Source organism: Blennius ocellaris, assembly GCF_963422515.1.
Source record: "Blennius ocellaris genome assembly, chromosome: 18".
Taxonomy (NCBI): Eukaryota; Metazoa; Chordata; class Actinopteri; order Blenniiformes; family Blenniidae; genus Blennius; species Blennius ocellaris.
In genome coordinates, this window is record NC_137667.1 from 17694368 (window position 1) to 17709979 (window position 15612).

Sequence of the window (15612 nt, forward strand, 5' to 3'; positions counted from 1 at the left end):
GAGCCATTTTTGTCACTTTCCACCAAATCAAATTTAACTGGAGCCGCAAAGCATGTCCAAGCTTTAAGATTAGGTGAGCATAGCTCATAATGTTTCATACATATAGTTTTGATGTCCAGTAAAAAAAAATGGATCTGAGGTTGCATCCATTAATTTTCAATTACGATTCAGGATGGTAAACATTTCATTACATTTTCAGCGGTTTCACCCTATTCTTTGAGCTGTTTTAATAATTTTCTTGTATAAATTCTCATTAATTAAAATTTTTCAGCAATTTTTCCATTTCTTGTTGTTTTCAGCATTATTTTTTCAATCATTTTGCCTTTTTGTAGAGCCCCTTTTAGCCAAGAGTTCTTTTAAAAATGGCTGATGTGTGAATACAATAAGAAACAAATCTCAGGTTTATGTCCATATAATTTAGTGAAAGCTTTCGGGGGGCCGCTACAGAAGGGCTGTGGACAGAAACACATCCTCATGTCATCAACGTGGTGTTAGTTTAAATCAGAAAACCCTGATTACACAGCAATCACTCACTCTAACGTGAACCACACTGTTAGCAAAGTGTTGCTGTGCTCGTATTAAAAACAAAAAAAATAACAAAAACAAACCAAATCAGTAAAACACTCTGCTGATGTTAGCGAGGATGCACGCTGGCCAGGTGCGCTTGTTTCTGCATCCCTGGGCACACTGAGTGGGTGGAGTTTATGCATTAGCCCATGTGAACGAGTTAAAAACTCAAGTGATTGTGGCACTCAGCGTGTCTCAGGTTGCTAACAAGATAGCGTGAACTTGTGCGACGTGATGATGACCAGCCAATCACAACGCAGTCGCTGCTTTCCCAAAACGAATGCTCTCAAAGCCACGTCGTTGTTTTTCTCTCCTTCATTTCTGATCTGATTTGAAATGAACCTTTAATTAAAACATTTTTTAACTTCGGATTTACTTTGACCACAAGCGCTTTGGGAAAGGCAGAGCAGATCACATGGTGCTAGAAGCGGGACGGCAATCGGCCAATCGGCTTGAGCTTTACCTCCGACGGTCCTCCGCTGCTGTTAATGGTTGGAAGAGCTTTCTACACACCAGACACAGAATACATACATAAGAACGTCACATGTTGGGAAGAAAGTACAGAGTCTAGCCGCATGTTTCAATCAGGAATGTGTTGCTGAAGGGAAGTGAAGTTCAGAACAAGCCGTCAAAACAGGACAAGACTAAAACTCAAAATGTTTCCTTCTCCAGAGGTGGCAAGCAACGAAGGATTTCACCGTCACTCTTGTTTCTGTCGTCTGTGTTGGTCGGTCAGTCTTTCTTCTGTCGTCTTCTCTTGCCTTGTTCTCTCTCTCTCCCTCCAGTTGTCTCTTCTCTTTCTCTCTCTCTCCCTCTCCATCTCTTCAGTCTTGTTCTACAAAGGTTTCTTCCCAGTAAAACAGTTTTTGCCTGTTCTTGCTCATGTGGGATGACCGAGCTTCACTCTGTCTAAGTGCTTTGGAACAACCGTGCATTTTCTTTTTCTTTTCTTTTTTTTTTAATACAACACAAATAGAATCGATGGGAGTCCCAAAAAATTGCCACCTCTGGTCTCCCTCTCCCTCGTTTCTCTGCATCGTGTGTGAACACACCCGACTTCCTGCTCTGCGCTCTGGCCTCACCTGTGTTGCTGTGTCTCTTGGTGAAGGGGTTGAGCGTGGCCTTGGCCTTGGAGGTCCAGTTGGCGGTGCTGGAGCCGAAGGAGCTGGAGGACAGGGACTTGCCCAGGTTGTCCGAGCTCACCTTTTTGGTGTTGTTGGTGGCCGTCTTACTCCAGTCTGCAATCGGGGAGCAAAACAGAGGAATCAACCACCTGCAGTCCACTTTCCAAACCACTGGGCTGACTTACTGGACTAAACATGGATTTCTGAGTTGATTGAATGAAGATGTTTGAGTATTTTTTTATGCAGAACATTTAAAAACTACAAAATAAATAGAGCTCTGCACATATGTGAGGCTTTAAAATGGTCCAGTGAAGTCTATCCTAAATTAAATTGTATAAATATCCTATTTCGTTTGAGTTGAAGTGAAGGCTTTCCGCATTTTGACTTGAATCGAAACAGCTTCAGTCGTGTGATTCTGATTTCTCTGCACACAAAAGCATTCCCTTCAGACTGTTTGGTCTGAAGTTCAAAGTGAGCGAACGCTGCGAGTGCACCTGGAGGACGCCTCGCTGTCGGAGCAGAACGATCGCATTTCATTTCTTTTTATATTAGCTGCTAAGCTGAGGATTTATATTTCAATAAAGCATCTATTCTTTTCCTTTTTTCTGCCGCTGTGGGAATGGGGACGGGATGCCTGAGGAGACACGTGAGAAAAGTTCAATCCGACACATGGACGGAGGGACGAGAACCACAATCAAGCTGAAAACGGAGTACTGATGAGCTTGCACAGGTTTTCTATTGGTTTATACGACATCACTTATCTTCAGGCTCCGTATTGAGCCAAAGCTCCTCCACATAGCAATGTGGGAGGTGAATTAAATTAGGTCAACAAAAAGCAAGGCAGGGAGAAGAGAGTGGAAATGTGAGGTCAGAGCAGAGCAGAGAGGTTGATGTGGAGAACAAATGTCAGAGCAACAGAGAGGTTGTAGCGGAGATACAGCGTCAGTGCATGGCAGAGCGGAAAAATCAGTGTGTGAAAAAAAAATTGGTTCAAAAAAAGATGGAGCAGAGACAAATACATGGAAAATAGGGTCCAAGCGGAGCAGAGAGGCCACTGTGGAGAACTAATGCCAGAGCACAAGAGATAAGTTGCAGTGGAAACACAGCTTTGCAGTGGCAGAGACATCAACATTGGAATATAGGTCAGATTACAGCAGAGCAGAGAGGTAGCTGTGGAGACATAAGGCTAGAACACAGCAGAGCAGAGAGGTAGCTGTGGAGACATAAGGCTAGAACACAGCAGAGCAGAGAGGTAGCTGTGGAGACTTTAGGTTAGAACACAGCAGAGCAGAGAGGTAGCTGTGGAGACATAAGGCTAGAACACAGCAGAGCAGGGAGGTGGCTGTGGAGACACAAGGCTAGAACACAGCAGAGCAGATAGGTAGCTGTGGAGACATAAGGCTAGAACACAGCAGAGCAGAAAGGCAGCTGTGGAGACCAAACATCCCTACAGAACACACTAGAGAGGTTGGATGAGTATCAGATGACAGCAGAGCAGAGAGGTGGACGTGGAAGCATGAGGTCAAAGGAGAGCACAGTACTGAGATTGTCAAGAAGAATTAACTCAAAGAGCAGTATGGAAAATAGAAAAAGTGTTGAAAGATGAAGTTGGCAGAGAGGCCACCATGGAACACAAGGGCAGCTATGAGCACAACAGTTAAGGTGGTATTGAAGATGAGGTCCAACCGAAGTGGAGCAGAGAGGTCCTTATGGAAACGTGAGGGCAGAGCAGAGCAGAGAGGACAAAAGTAGAGGAAAATGATGGAAACACGAGGTCAGCGCACAACAGAGCAAATGGGTCACGAGAGAAAATACACAGAGCAGAGAGGCCAGCGTGGAAAATGAGATCCAACATGTAGCTCCGACAGTTCACCCTCTCCAACGCCAGCAGCAAAAGACAGAAAATGAAAGTAGACGTGTTGATTGAGACGCGGCCGCCCTCCTCACAGTTACCTGAGTTGTCAGACAGCCTGAACTTTCCGCAGCAGAGATACCTCCTCCACTGCTTCTGCACGTTTTCTTTCAGCGCGCAATGGAAGATGAATATGAAGAGACCTGAGAAACAAATCCCAAAGAAAAGAAACTCGATTTAAACACAACAATTAGTTATCTTTAACTACTCACAAATAGTAACCAGTCAGAGCAGGGGTGTCCAAACTTTATTCACCGTGGGTCACATATGGTGGTTGAAAAATGGACCTTAAATTATGTATTCAAATACAATGTGGACGACTAAATACTACATTGTGACTTGTGATAAATTGTGGGACCAGTTGATGTTGAACGAACCAAAAACCAAATATGTTACGGAAGAAACATACTTGCTGTATTTAAAAGCACATCGCTGAACCAATATGAATATGAAAATACAATATACATTTTACTTCAGGGGCTCGTAAAATATTGCTATAAAAACTTTGAATTTTACACTTGAAAGTTTTGCTTTGTTTTCAGTGAACCTGATGTAATTGTCTATGATTTTGCAGGATCCAACAATTAGTACGTTTGGGCCATACTCCAGGCCAATTAAAAATGAGTTGTCCGGGCCGTGGTTTGGAGTTCAAGGGAGGAAGATGCTCTATAATCTGAATGCTAGAACTTTTTGAAGGATTTGGGAACCAATCACAAGAGAACAGTTGAAATAAACGAGAAATATGCGGTTCTTAGAACGGAGAGCTAACGGCTATTTAGCTATGCTAATGCTAAGCAAAGCGACAGCGGATACATGCTAATGCTAAAGTTACTGACATCAAACATCTTTGATTAGGAGTTTAATGAAATAGTAAATGTGAAGCAAACAGCTAATCCTATAGATAATCTCATCCATGACATTCTTTTAGATTGGTTTATAATTTGGTTAGTTTATCTAAAAATAATTTAAAGTGCTTTCATTCTTATCTTAAAGGTAGTGTCTTGCCAGTATGACTGAACATTGTTCTAATAAATATAATATACTGCATCATAATCCACAAGGTTCTATATTGGGTCCATCACTGTTTTCAATTTACATGCATGCCAATCTTCAGTTTCATAATCTAATTTGTTTCATCTATAAAACATGAACTATATTACTTCTAGTAGACTTTCCAATAATGTCTTTCTTGATTTAAAACGCCACAAACACACAAAAAAGTGAAGAAATATTCTCTACTAGTGTGGTTAAAGTTTTTTCCATTTTACATGTGTTTTAATGATGGCCTGTTGAGCGTTTACACTAAATAGCAACCAGAACTACATCAGATAATTTTCTGTTGTTTGTTTTTGAAAAATACATCATGGATCAAGGAAAGAAACTCTAATTTGATCCATAATCGATAAAAAAAAGAGAGAGAGATAGAATAACTCGCTGCGCTGGCTCAGGGAAGCAGTTTGCATGTTGCTTTGTTTAGTGTTGAATTCTTCACGTTGAACGAGAATCAAGTCAAAATCCTCTTTTGAAGCTGCTTTTCACACGCTGTTAATCTTCTACGAATAAAACGAGAAGTTCAATGTGTTTTCATGCTAATAATTGCATTTTATTACGATTAAAGATCTTTAACTACGGCTTCAGTAATGCAATAATTCGATGCATGAGCTCGAATCGGTGTGAAACAGCTCTTCAATAAATCAGCCTGAAAATGTCTCATTTTCCAAGCTGATCTCAATGAATGAGTTCATAAACTCGTCTGAAAGTCTTTCGTATCACGTTTCATCCCGCAGTGTTTCTGCATCGTGAAATAAATTAAATTAAAACAGTCATATGGAATGAAAATGTCTCCATATGTGTGATGCATGCCCTCGCAGCCAGACGGTCTTATTGAGCAGCACTTGGTACAAATCATTTTTAATGGCCGCCGTGGTGCATAGGAATAACCTCCTGATGGGATCAGAACTAAAGTGAACGATGGTGTGGACAAGATTAAGATACTCTATGATCTTGAAATGAGTTAAACTAAAGCAGTGTTTTTCAACCTTTTTGTGCCAAGGCACACTTCTTTCTTTGGAAAGATCTCGAGGCACACCACCACCCGAAAATGTTAACATTTTAAACTATGTAGCCTATATTAACAATATAAAGTCCTTCTCATCAATGCTTTATCAACAGGAATCAAATAAATACAGAAAAAAGTATTTCCCAATTTCTTTTTTTAATTTTGAGTCACTCAGTGTGAAACCTGGACCTGATGGATGAAGAGCTGAGATCCTGGTTCACATTTTTCCTTTTCAAAAACTTCTCCATCACTGTCACTGACACAGTACTTTGATACAAGATGGGAGCAGGAGGTGGTGGTGGAGATTAACTAGACTGACATCTGTTAAGTTTCGATTTCACCGACAACGTTCTGTGCTGCCCTCTAGTGGTGAAGAGTATTGTAGCGATCACAGAGTTGGTCGCTGCAGGGCATGATGGGAGTTCAGGTTATGTGTTGCCGGAGGTTATTGAGGGTTGTTGTGTGTGTTGGTTTGTGCTTGTGTTGTGTTTTTGTTCCTCGGTTCAGATAGTTAATTATTTTGTCTAGTTTGGTTTGGTTTGTTGGATGTTGGTGTGCAACCATGAGTGAGAAATGTGTTGTGTGGAGACTCATCCTGTTGTGAAGTTCCGGTTGCGTTTGTACATGTCAAAATAAAAGCCTCTGGTGATCAGCTGGCAGAAAAGAATCTCGACTCAGAGCAATTCCTCTGCAGCGCTCGCCATAGTATTCATACATGATTACTCTGCACACTGCTCTCACAGCTGACCACGGCTGTGAGAGCAAATATTTTTCTAGAAAGTAATGTATATTAAGAAAACAAAGCAGCAAAAATCTTATATACATCTAATAGATTAAAGCGTTGAAATTGTTTAGCTTTGAAGCTGGGATGTTTGTGCACCTTGCAGCGAGTTGAAGATGGCGAAGAGGTACATGAACAGCAGGCTGACGGGCCCCCAGGCGAACAGAGCGAAGCCCCACGTCATCCCCAGCAGGAAGGTGAGGCTCACCACGCTGCGAAGGTTTCGTAGGACCTGGATGGAGGCAGAAGAGATTCCACGGTTACAGTTTCCTCTGCATGTCCTTTTTGTTTGGTGTTCAAACCAGTGCCGTCATACTCAATTCAGTTCAGGGGGTCACATACGGTTTGAACTAATTGTAATCAGTCCACATGTGACAAGATGTCAGCATAATAAGCAGAATTCTCGATAAAGCCAGTCACTTTCTTGGCTGCAGCATTTCTGCCCTTACAACGATAGAATTTATCCTCGTTTGATCCAAATGGAATTTCCTCACTGTGGGATGAATAAAGGAATATCTCATCATCTATCATGCATCAATCTGCAATAGCCCTTGGATGGTTGTGGGGTTGAAGCCAATCCCAAATACACTCACATTCACACCTACGAGCTATCAACACCAAGTTAATGTGACGCTTCAAGTGAAAAGGAATGGTTTTTGCGTTTCCGCTTCTTAAAAGTTTGCATCTCGAGAGCAAGCGTTTTGAAAACGAAAGCAGAAATGGTAAAAAAAAAAAAGAAGATGTATTTAGGATGTCAATGTGCTATAAACAATAACAATGTGTTATGCTATGTGTTATCAACGAAAGGTTTTCCGATACGTCATATTGTGAGTGTGTTTATTGGTCTGTGGGAGGATTACCTTGGAAAGGTTATCTGATTACTAGTTACTCCTTTAAAAGTAACTTTGTTAATATACTGACTACTTGCTCTTAAAAGTTACTTTTTTGACTCAGGAAAAATATACCTCTTCAGTTGTGTTATTGTCGCAATGATAGGGTTCAATGATGACGTTAGTTTGTTGTGTGTGTGTGTGTGTGTGTGTGTGTGTGTGTGTCTTTCATCTTTATCGGTTCTGTTCAGTAATGAAGCCTCTTTTCAGACAAGAAGCTCGTCTTCCTTTCCACCGTCCTGCTGGACGCTACGACAGTAACGCAAAGTGACTTGGAGAAGTAACTTTAATCTGATTACTGGCTTGGAAAGAGTATCGAGATTACTTATTACCGGTAGAAGTGGTCATGTGAGAGTCATGTGATGCCGGTAACACTGATCATGGGAGTTCTGATGGTAGAAGAAACCAAGCGGAGTGTGAATTGGTGGCAAGAGAAAGAGCAAGTGTTATTTGGAAGAGCAAATCTCAAAGTACGTAATTCATCATATTGGTATTGCACGATCAGAAAAGAACAACGAGATTCTTTTCATCATAAACTTGCTGGTTCGAATCCCTCAAAGGCTCCTGAACACGATCAGCTCAGGCGTGATCCAGTGTGGTAAACCCCATAAATAAAGCAGCTCTCCTTCTCACCATACAATATATATAAATACATCAACAGTCTCCAATCCTGGTCGTTACAGGAGACTGTCTGCAGTCTCCTGTAATGCTGATTGGTTTGTAAAGGAGTGAAAAGGAATCGCATGAAGAAAAGCAGTGTGTTGGGAGACTGTAAAGAGCAGGGCGGGGTGCACACCTCCTCTCGCAGCGTGCGGTTGCTGCGCTTGCCGTTGCGGCCGCAGATCTGCATCATGACCACGATGAACATGGCCACGTTGAGCAGGAACACCAGGCAGAAGTAGCCCACGCAGGTGACGTAGAAGACCACCGGCCGCTGGATCCAGCAACTGAAAGAGGAGAAATACATCAATACAACAGTTGCTATTCCTACTGTTTTTATGTAACTGTTGTTTTTTTTAACTGTTTCTCAAAGTATCTAAAGAACATCTCATGTTTTTCCTCCTTATGTTCCCCAAACTCGTCAATTTCCTGTTTCACCTCCGATGGGGAGGATTCACAGACGAAGCGGCTCAAGTCGCAGAAGAATGAATTAAAACGGCAGCGTTTGGAGTGAAAACACATTTTCGTTTCAGAAAGGTTTTGCGTTTACACAGCGACGTTTTGAAAATGATGCCCGGAAAAGGAAACAATTGTGTTTTCCCTCGTTCTCACTGATATGGCGTCGGAGCCGTTTTAAAAAGTTGCGCCCTCCTCCCCCCCCTCACGGCGAAAGAGTCAGAGTGTTTCTGAAAAGTTGCTTTTTTTCCTCCTATGTTTTACTCACATCTTCCAATCTACTCTCAGCCAATTACTGAAGCCGTTGAAAATGCCTTGCTTTATTGGTGGATGAAGAAAGGGGCGGGGCTTTGTGAATCAGATCAGGCGTTTCATTGTTTTAAAGTGTTTTGCACAAAAAAAAAAAAAAAGGGTTTTCCTTTGTTGAAACCTTGTAACTTCCCCCAAACTCGGCCTCTACGACTGTGAGCCACTGTTCAATAATCCTCGTCTTTCACAGATTTGCACCTTCGTGCTCTAATACGCCGATGATTACTGCTTCACAACTTTCAGGTGCTGGAGTGAGGAAACATGTGAAACATGCAGCACGTCGGCCTTCTGGGGACTAGATCTGCACAGCACAGCTGGAATATCAATCCAGAAAACCATCTCTTGAGTCTGATCAACAGAAACCTGATTTCTTTTCAGCTTGCATGAGCTCAATTATCTGGAGATTTATTTTAGGACAAATCGTACGATAACACAGAATTCTCTAGAGAGTCGCTCAACACAGAGTAAATAACTTACAGGAAATATGATAAATATATATATAAATTGGTAAATATCATTATATATACAAGCTTGGTATGTATTGTATTATTTCTCCATCCATCCATGGTCACTTACAACTCTGACGATCCCTCATCCGACCGTCCTTTTCCATATTCCTGCAGACCGTAAGAGTTTTTATCCACCGAGACCACGATACAGACCAGCACTGCAGGGAGTCCTGAAACAAACCACACATATCAATCAATCAATCAATCAACCTAACAAGCAATACTTTTTGTATATTTGAAGAGAATAAATAAAAAAAAATTTTATTAAGAAAAAAACACTTGATTTTTGGTCTATGTGAGATCTTGATATGTTTTAGATACTGGAATAAATTAAATGGGAAAAAAGTAAAACTAAATAAAAAGAAAAAAATTATAAATACATTTTTAATAATAAAAAATTAAAAAGTAGAATAAATGTATTGAAAATCCTTAAAACTTTTTTTTTTTTTTTAAATCCCCAAAATTTAGATGAAATAAAAGAACGACTGAATAAATCAGTGCATGTGTAATTTAGGCGGAGCCTCGGGAGACTCACCCCAGCCCACGATGCAGAACTTGAGGATGTATCTCCGGATGTAGGTGTTGAAGACCTTGACCAGGGCGATGTACATGTGGATGGACTCCAGGCCCATCCAGGTGAAGGAGGTCAGCAGGAAGTAGTGCAGCAGGACGGCCACCGACAGGCAGAGCCACTCGGTGCCCAGGCTGGCCAGCCACCCGTCCAGCAGGAACACCATGTTGAGGAGCAGCAGGGACGTGCTGAGGTTCATCAGGATCTTCGACGGGTAGTCTCTGCGCAGTTTCCTGGGGCGAGATGGAGAGCTGTTCCTATTGGTTGTTCACTTTATTTATTTTTCTGCTCAACACTCAACACTATTTTTCTGTAATTGGTGCTTCATGAACAAACTGAATTGACTCTCAAAGGTGAAGGTTTCATCCTCCAGTTGGTCGTGGACGTTTCAAATGGTTAAAACTTGAAACGCAGTGATTGTGAGTCCTGTGAAAGGGAAAGATGACTATCGATAGAAACAGATGTAAATGACTCTGGGGTCGCGTTTAAAAACAGAGAAAGCGAAGAATGAACAAGAGCCAGTTGAGGTCAGTTGGGCCGTGGATCAGGATCGTCCTCGGTGCCTCGCTCTGGTGGTTTCTGGGTTCAGGCCAGACGAGCGGGAGCTCCAGAGGACATCCAGACCCAACTGTGGAGGTTATGTTGCTTATCTGGCTCTCATTCTCCTCCAAAACGTCCTCGACGAACAGGAAAGTGACGGCTGCAAGCGTTTGTTAGGCCGGCTGCCACGCAGAGTTCAGAAGAAGCCGACTGGGGCGGATGACTTGAGTTTGTGCGAATGCGGGACAGCGGCGCTTCCCCGTGTGTTCCTGCAGCCGGCAACTCACTCGAAGGCGATGTAGGTGAGCAGCGTGGCGGCGGAGAAGATGGCGGAGATGCCGCAGCCGATGTAGGTGATGAAGGTCAGGATCTTGTTGTTCTTGGGGTCGATGTGGGGTGAGGCTCCAGAAATGTCCTGGAGGCACACGAAGGGAAAAACATCACGGGTCACCTGGTGTGAGTTACGAGGGAGCAAGTCGGGTGTTCAGACCCGGGTCTTTTCAGGGTTCATCTGAGTAAACGGGGCCTGATATGGTGTCCTACTACTGATCTATTGAACATGGACCACCTGAGACCAGGTGAAACCAGGTTCCATACCGATTCTTCTTACAAAAGCTGATTTGGTGCATGAACCTTTTTTTTACATTGATTAAAAAAAATAATCAAACGACAAGGAAATTCATTAGAGGAGTATTTAAATATTCAAATGATCTGACATCTCCCACATTTGCTTGTAAAATTCAATGTTTCAGAATCAGAAAGGTACTTTCAGTGTACAAGGAGTACGTTTTGGAGTCTTCTAGTTTTAACTGAACACCGTAGTATTATACTATTATAGGATCGTAGTTTGCATAATATGTTTTTTTTAATTTTTAAATTGGAGGTAATTTCGGATAATTTGTGAATATTTTCGGAGTGGACGAAAACAATCGGAGCTATTCAGTTTGTGGGCTTCACCGTCACGGGTCAAACGGCGCTGTATGTGGCCGCACAACAAAAATGAGTTGGACGCGTCCGACCTGCCCTCGAAATAAGTGCAGAATAAAGACGGTCGTTGTGTGGCGTCGGAATAGGCGGCGGCGGCAGTGGCAGCTCAAGTTTGTGAGATTGATTGGCGGTTTGGTTGGAAAACAAACGCGAGCTTGAGCCACAGGAGCACGGCAGCCTCACCATGAGGATGCCGAAGTGTGTGAGGTGGTCACACAGGCAGATGGTTTTGTTGCTGCTGGATTCATGAGAAGCTCTGCAGCCTGCGGCGTTCCAGCCTCCAGCGCCCTCTGGTGGTCACACACACACACACACACACACACACACACACACACACACACACACACACACACACACACACACACACACACACACACACACACACACACACACACACACACACACACACACACACACACACACACACACACACACACACACATCACAATAAACGCTTGGGGAAGTACATGATCAGTTCATGCACACAGGTCACATATCTGTACAATACTAAAGGTAACTTTGGTTCAAGCTGCTTTAAAATAAATCTATTTGATTTTTTTTTTTTTTTTCATTTTATTGTGATCGGAGCCTGATCGGGCCCGACATGGATACGATCTGATACCAATCCGATAAAGACTTTTGTGTAAACTTTATTGCCTTTATTAAACTTTATTTTCATCCTTACAAACCCCCCTCCCCCTAGTATAAACATGTCCATACAATATTTACTTACTTACTTTAAAAGCACTGACACATATAATATTCTATACAAACCTACTTGTCAGTATCTAAAGAGATAAATGTCTAAATAAGTCTTAATCAAGGTAACTGTTCTCCCTCTCCTTTGAAGAACAGGTGGATTTTGAGTACAGAGGGTCCACAGACCAGAACATGGAAATCTATCAGGGGAAAGTTGTGGGAGTGTTGCCCCCTGGTGGACAATAGGAGGAATGACATTATGAAAAAACAGACTGTGATGAACCTGTTTGTTTTGTTGGACAGGAGCTGTTTGAAAAGGAAGCACAAACAACTTGAGACGTCTTCGCCAGTAGATTTAGAGCAGTCTGCTTATTTCTCTCTGTCTCTATATGATCCTTTTATTCGGGATTGGAAGTATCAATACTTTTACATCTCTATGTGCATTTGTTGTAAACACGGTTTAAGTTGTTGTAGCGGGCTGCTGACAACAAGAATCTACATTTACGGTCTGAGGAAAATACATTTTCCTATTTCAGAATTGGCAGAAGTGTGTCTTCGTGAGGAAATACAGATTGTGCAGTATTTTGTGCATTTAAGAAATCTACTCATTTTATTTTCAGTTTTAAATTGATTTTAATACTTTATGTTTTGATTCTTTACGTATTAGATTGTGGTTTCCTCTGTGTATGTGTTGAGGTCTGTGCAGATGGGTCTGTTGTGGGCATTTTATTTATTTTTTGGCATTAATGGGTCTGTTGTGGGCATTTTATTCGGAGGATATTTCAAATGATTCCACTTTGTGTTGCTTTCTTGTGTGTGGAGTGCTACAACAAAGACTCACCGTTCATGGTGAAGTCCCAGAACATGCAGACTGGATTCGGGAAAGGCTGCAGGAAACAAATCAAGGAAACAAAAAAAATGGTGGTTACACATCCGGCAGGTCACCAGTGCCAAGTTTTGTGCGTTTTTGAAAACTTAAAGTGGGAGCACAGGAACAATGCTGCACGTGTTCCACCTGCTCAGAGAGGTGCGTGATCTCGATCACCACCGGATCGGCCAGGTTGCTGATGGAGAAGTTGCCCACGCTGCTGGCCACCACGTAGCTGTTGAGAGAGCGGCCGTCCTGCTCCTTCTGCAACCACCAGAGAGGAACAGAAACACCACGTGAGCTCCTCTCCGTGAGGACGCCGCACGGGGAGTGATGTCCTTGTACGCGACACGAACCCGGGTTCTCTGACCTGGAAGAGGTTGGTGCTGCTGAAGAACATGAAGTTGATCCTGGACAGAGACGCCCTGTCGGCCTCGCTCAGAGAGTCGCTGGACAGCAGGGAGGCCGGCAGGACGACCTGAGCTAAAGAGTTGAGCTGCTGGGACTCAAAGTCAACCTGAGAGGAGGAGAGGACGACGTCCCGGGTCAGACACGTGGGCCTATAGCGAAGGTTCCCGAGCGTCGGTATGGAGGAGTCGATCTTACCTGTGGGTCCGTGGTGTTCGGAGGGATGAAGGCGCTGAAGGACGTCCCGTTGAAATCGGACGCGTCGACGGCCAGAATCCCCACGGCCAGGTTCTTGGAGGTGATGTTGATGGACGACTCCTCAAACTCGATCTTCTGCACCAACTCGTCCACCGTCTTCAGAGCTCTGAGCAGAACACACAGTCGACATTACTGCATCGTAGGAAGCTCCAGCAGAGCTCAACAAAGTAAAGCTTGATACAGTAAAGGGCAGTAGAAGCCAATCAAATGCAGTGGAGTAGATTGGAGTGCCGGGCAGAAGGGTGGCGTAAATGACCTGCAGAGTTCAGTAAAATGAAGTCTGGTATAGTACCGTGAACTAAAGTACCATAGAAGAAAGTTGAGCCCAGTAGAGTACAGCGTACAGAGTAAACAGTGCACTATTGTAGAGTAGAGTAAATATTAGTGCCCTAGAGTAGAGGGGGGGTTGAGTAAAAAAAAGGTACAATGTAGAGTGGAATAGAATGGAGTAGAGTGCAGTACAGTATTGTACAATTGAACAGAGTGCAGCTGAATAGGGTGGAATAGAGTACAGTAGAGGAAAGTGCAGTATGCTGCAGTAGAGTCAAGTATAGTAGAGTGAACTAAAGTAGAGACCACAAAGGTGCAGTAAAGCACAGTCGAACAGAGTGCAGCAGAATATAATGGAATAGAGTGCAGTATAGTAGAGTGTAATAGAGTACAGTACAGGAGAGTGTAGTAGAGTAAAGTACAGTGCAGTAGTGTGAATAGAGTGCATTAAAATAGAGTAGAATAGAGTACAGTGAAGTACAGTAGAGTAAAGTACAGCAGATTACAGGTAGAGTAGAGTGCACAAGAATACAGCAGAATAGAGTGGAACAAAGTACAGTAAAGTTGAGTCCAGTAGATTGGAGTGCAGTAGAGTACAGTAGAGTGCAGTAGAGTACAGTGAAGTAGAGTGCAGTAGATTGGAGTGCAGTAGAGTACAGTAAAATAAAGTAGAGTGCATTAAAGTTGAGTATTGTAGAATGCAGTAGAGTGGAACAGAGTACAGTAAAGTGGAGTACGGTAGAGTAGAGTAGAGTAGAGTAGAGTAGAGTAGAGTAGAGTAGAGTAGAGTAGAGTAGAGTAGAGTAGAGCAGAGCCCACCTCTCGGAGGTGTGTGCCAGTGTCATCTCGGAGCTGGTCATGACGTTGGAGATGATGGTGACGACGGTCTTCGCCAGAGTTTTGTTGATCTTCGCCACGTTCACCAGCTGGTTCACCTTCGTCACCACTTTGGACACCTGCGAGGAGACGAGGGAGAGGAGGGACATTTTACCCGCCAGCCTTCACCACCCGGCCGCGGACGTCGGTGCCGACTCTCACCTCCTCCACGGACAGCTCATCGTTGGTGATGTCGGCCAGCTGCACCGCGACTTCCGCTGCGTTTTCTGCCCAGAGCAAGAGAACAGCCCACAGCGTTAAGCGCCCTGCGCTCTCACTCGCGCTGTCTCACCTGTGCGGCCGCGCCGGCGAGACGGAGAATCGCCCTACCTGCCGAGACCTCGATGCTGTCGATGTCCGTGCAGTTACTGAAGTCTGCAGCCGACCAGTAGGAGGAGTAGTTCTGCAGGTTTATCAAACTGGGAAGAAAAGAGCGGCGAGAACATTAAAACCGTTGTATCATTATATATTATGACTCTGTGTGTGTGTGTGTGTGTGTGTGTGTGTGTGTGTGTGTGTGTGTGTGTGTGTGTGTGTGTGTGTGTGTGTGTGTGTGTGTGTGTGTGTGTGTGTGTGTGTGTGTGTGTGTGTGTGTGTGTGTGTGTGTGTGTGTGTGTTACCAGGTCCTGGAGGAGCTCTGGTCCTTGTTGGGGAAGCAGGGCAGGTACTGGGTGATGGTGGGTCTGCTCTCAGGCCAGCGGTAGTGAAGAGGATTCTCCTCCGGACAGTTTTCTGTTGGACAAAAGAAAAAAAACAACAAAAAAACAGTCATGAAAACACCAATAAAACCAACACGATGACACGCCGCATGCAGGAAAGCTAAAGATTCAAGGAGATGACGCAAATATTGTCCGGTATGACGAATGAA

General features: G+C 43.5%; 1 protein-coding gene across 2 annotated transcripts in view; it reads right to left on the minus strand.

The window, feature by feature from the left end:
- Nucleotides 1-15612, minus strand: part of adgrg6 (adhesion G protein-coupled receptor G6) — a 93053-nt gene that overhangs the window by 8548 nt on the left and 68893 nt on the right. The window contains exons 12-28 of one of the 2 annotated variants that reach the window (XM_080514415.1): nucleotides 15365-15476; nucleotides 15075-15163; nucleotides 14907-14971; nucleotides 14688-14824; nucleotides 13539-13704; nucleotides 13303-13449; nucleotides 13080-13196; nucleotides 12906-12951; nucleotides 11549-11655; nucleotides 10666-10793; nucleotides 9803-10071; nucleotides 9335-9437; nucleotides 8130-8280; nucleotides 6543-6675; nucleotides 3645-3746; nucleotides 1650-1805; nucleotides 1031-1072 (exon numbers count right to left, since the gene is read on the minus strand). In XM_080514415.1, coding sequence (XP_080370541.1) covers nucleotides 1053-1072; nucleotides 1650-1805; nucleotides 3645-3746; nucleotides 6543-6675; nucleotides 8130-8280; nucleotides 9335-9437; nucleotides 9803-10071; nucleotides 10666-10793; nucleotides 11549-11655; nucleotides 12906-12951; nucleotides 13080-13196; nucleotides 13303-13449; nucleotides 13539-13704; nucleotides 14688-14824; nucleotides 14907-14971; nucleotides 15075-15163; nucleotides 15365-15476 — 2048 coding nt within the window. In that variant the 3' untranslated portion in view covers nucleotides 1031-1052. The remainder of the gene's footprint in view (nucleotides 1-1030; nucleotides 1073-1649; nucleotides 1806-3644; nucleotides 3747-6542; nucleotides 6676-8129; nucleotides 8281-9334; nucleotides 9438-9802; nucleotides 10072-10665; nucleotides 10794-11548; nucleotides 11656-12905; nucleotides 12952-13079; nucleotides 13197-13302; nucleotides 13450-13538; nucleotides 13705-14687; nucleotides 14825-14906; nucleotides 14972-15074; nucleotides 15164-15364; nucleotides 15477-15612) is intronic. The other variant, XM_080514414.1, reaches the window with a different exon arrangement.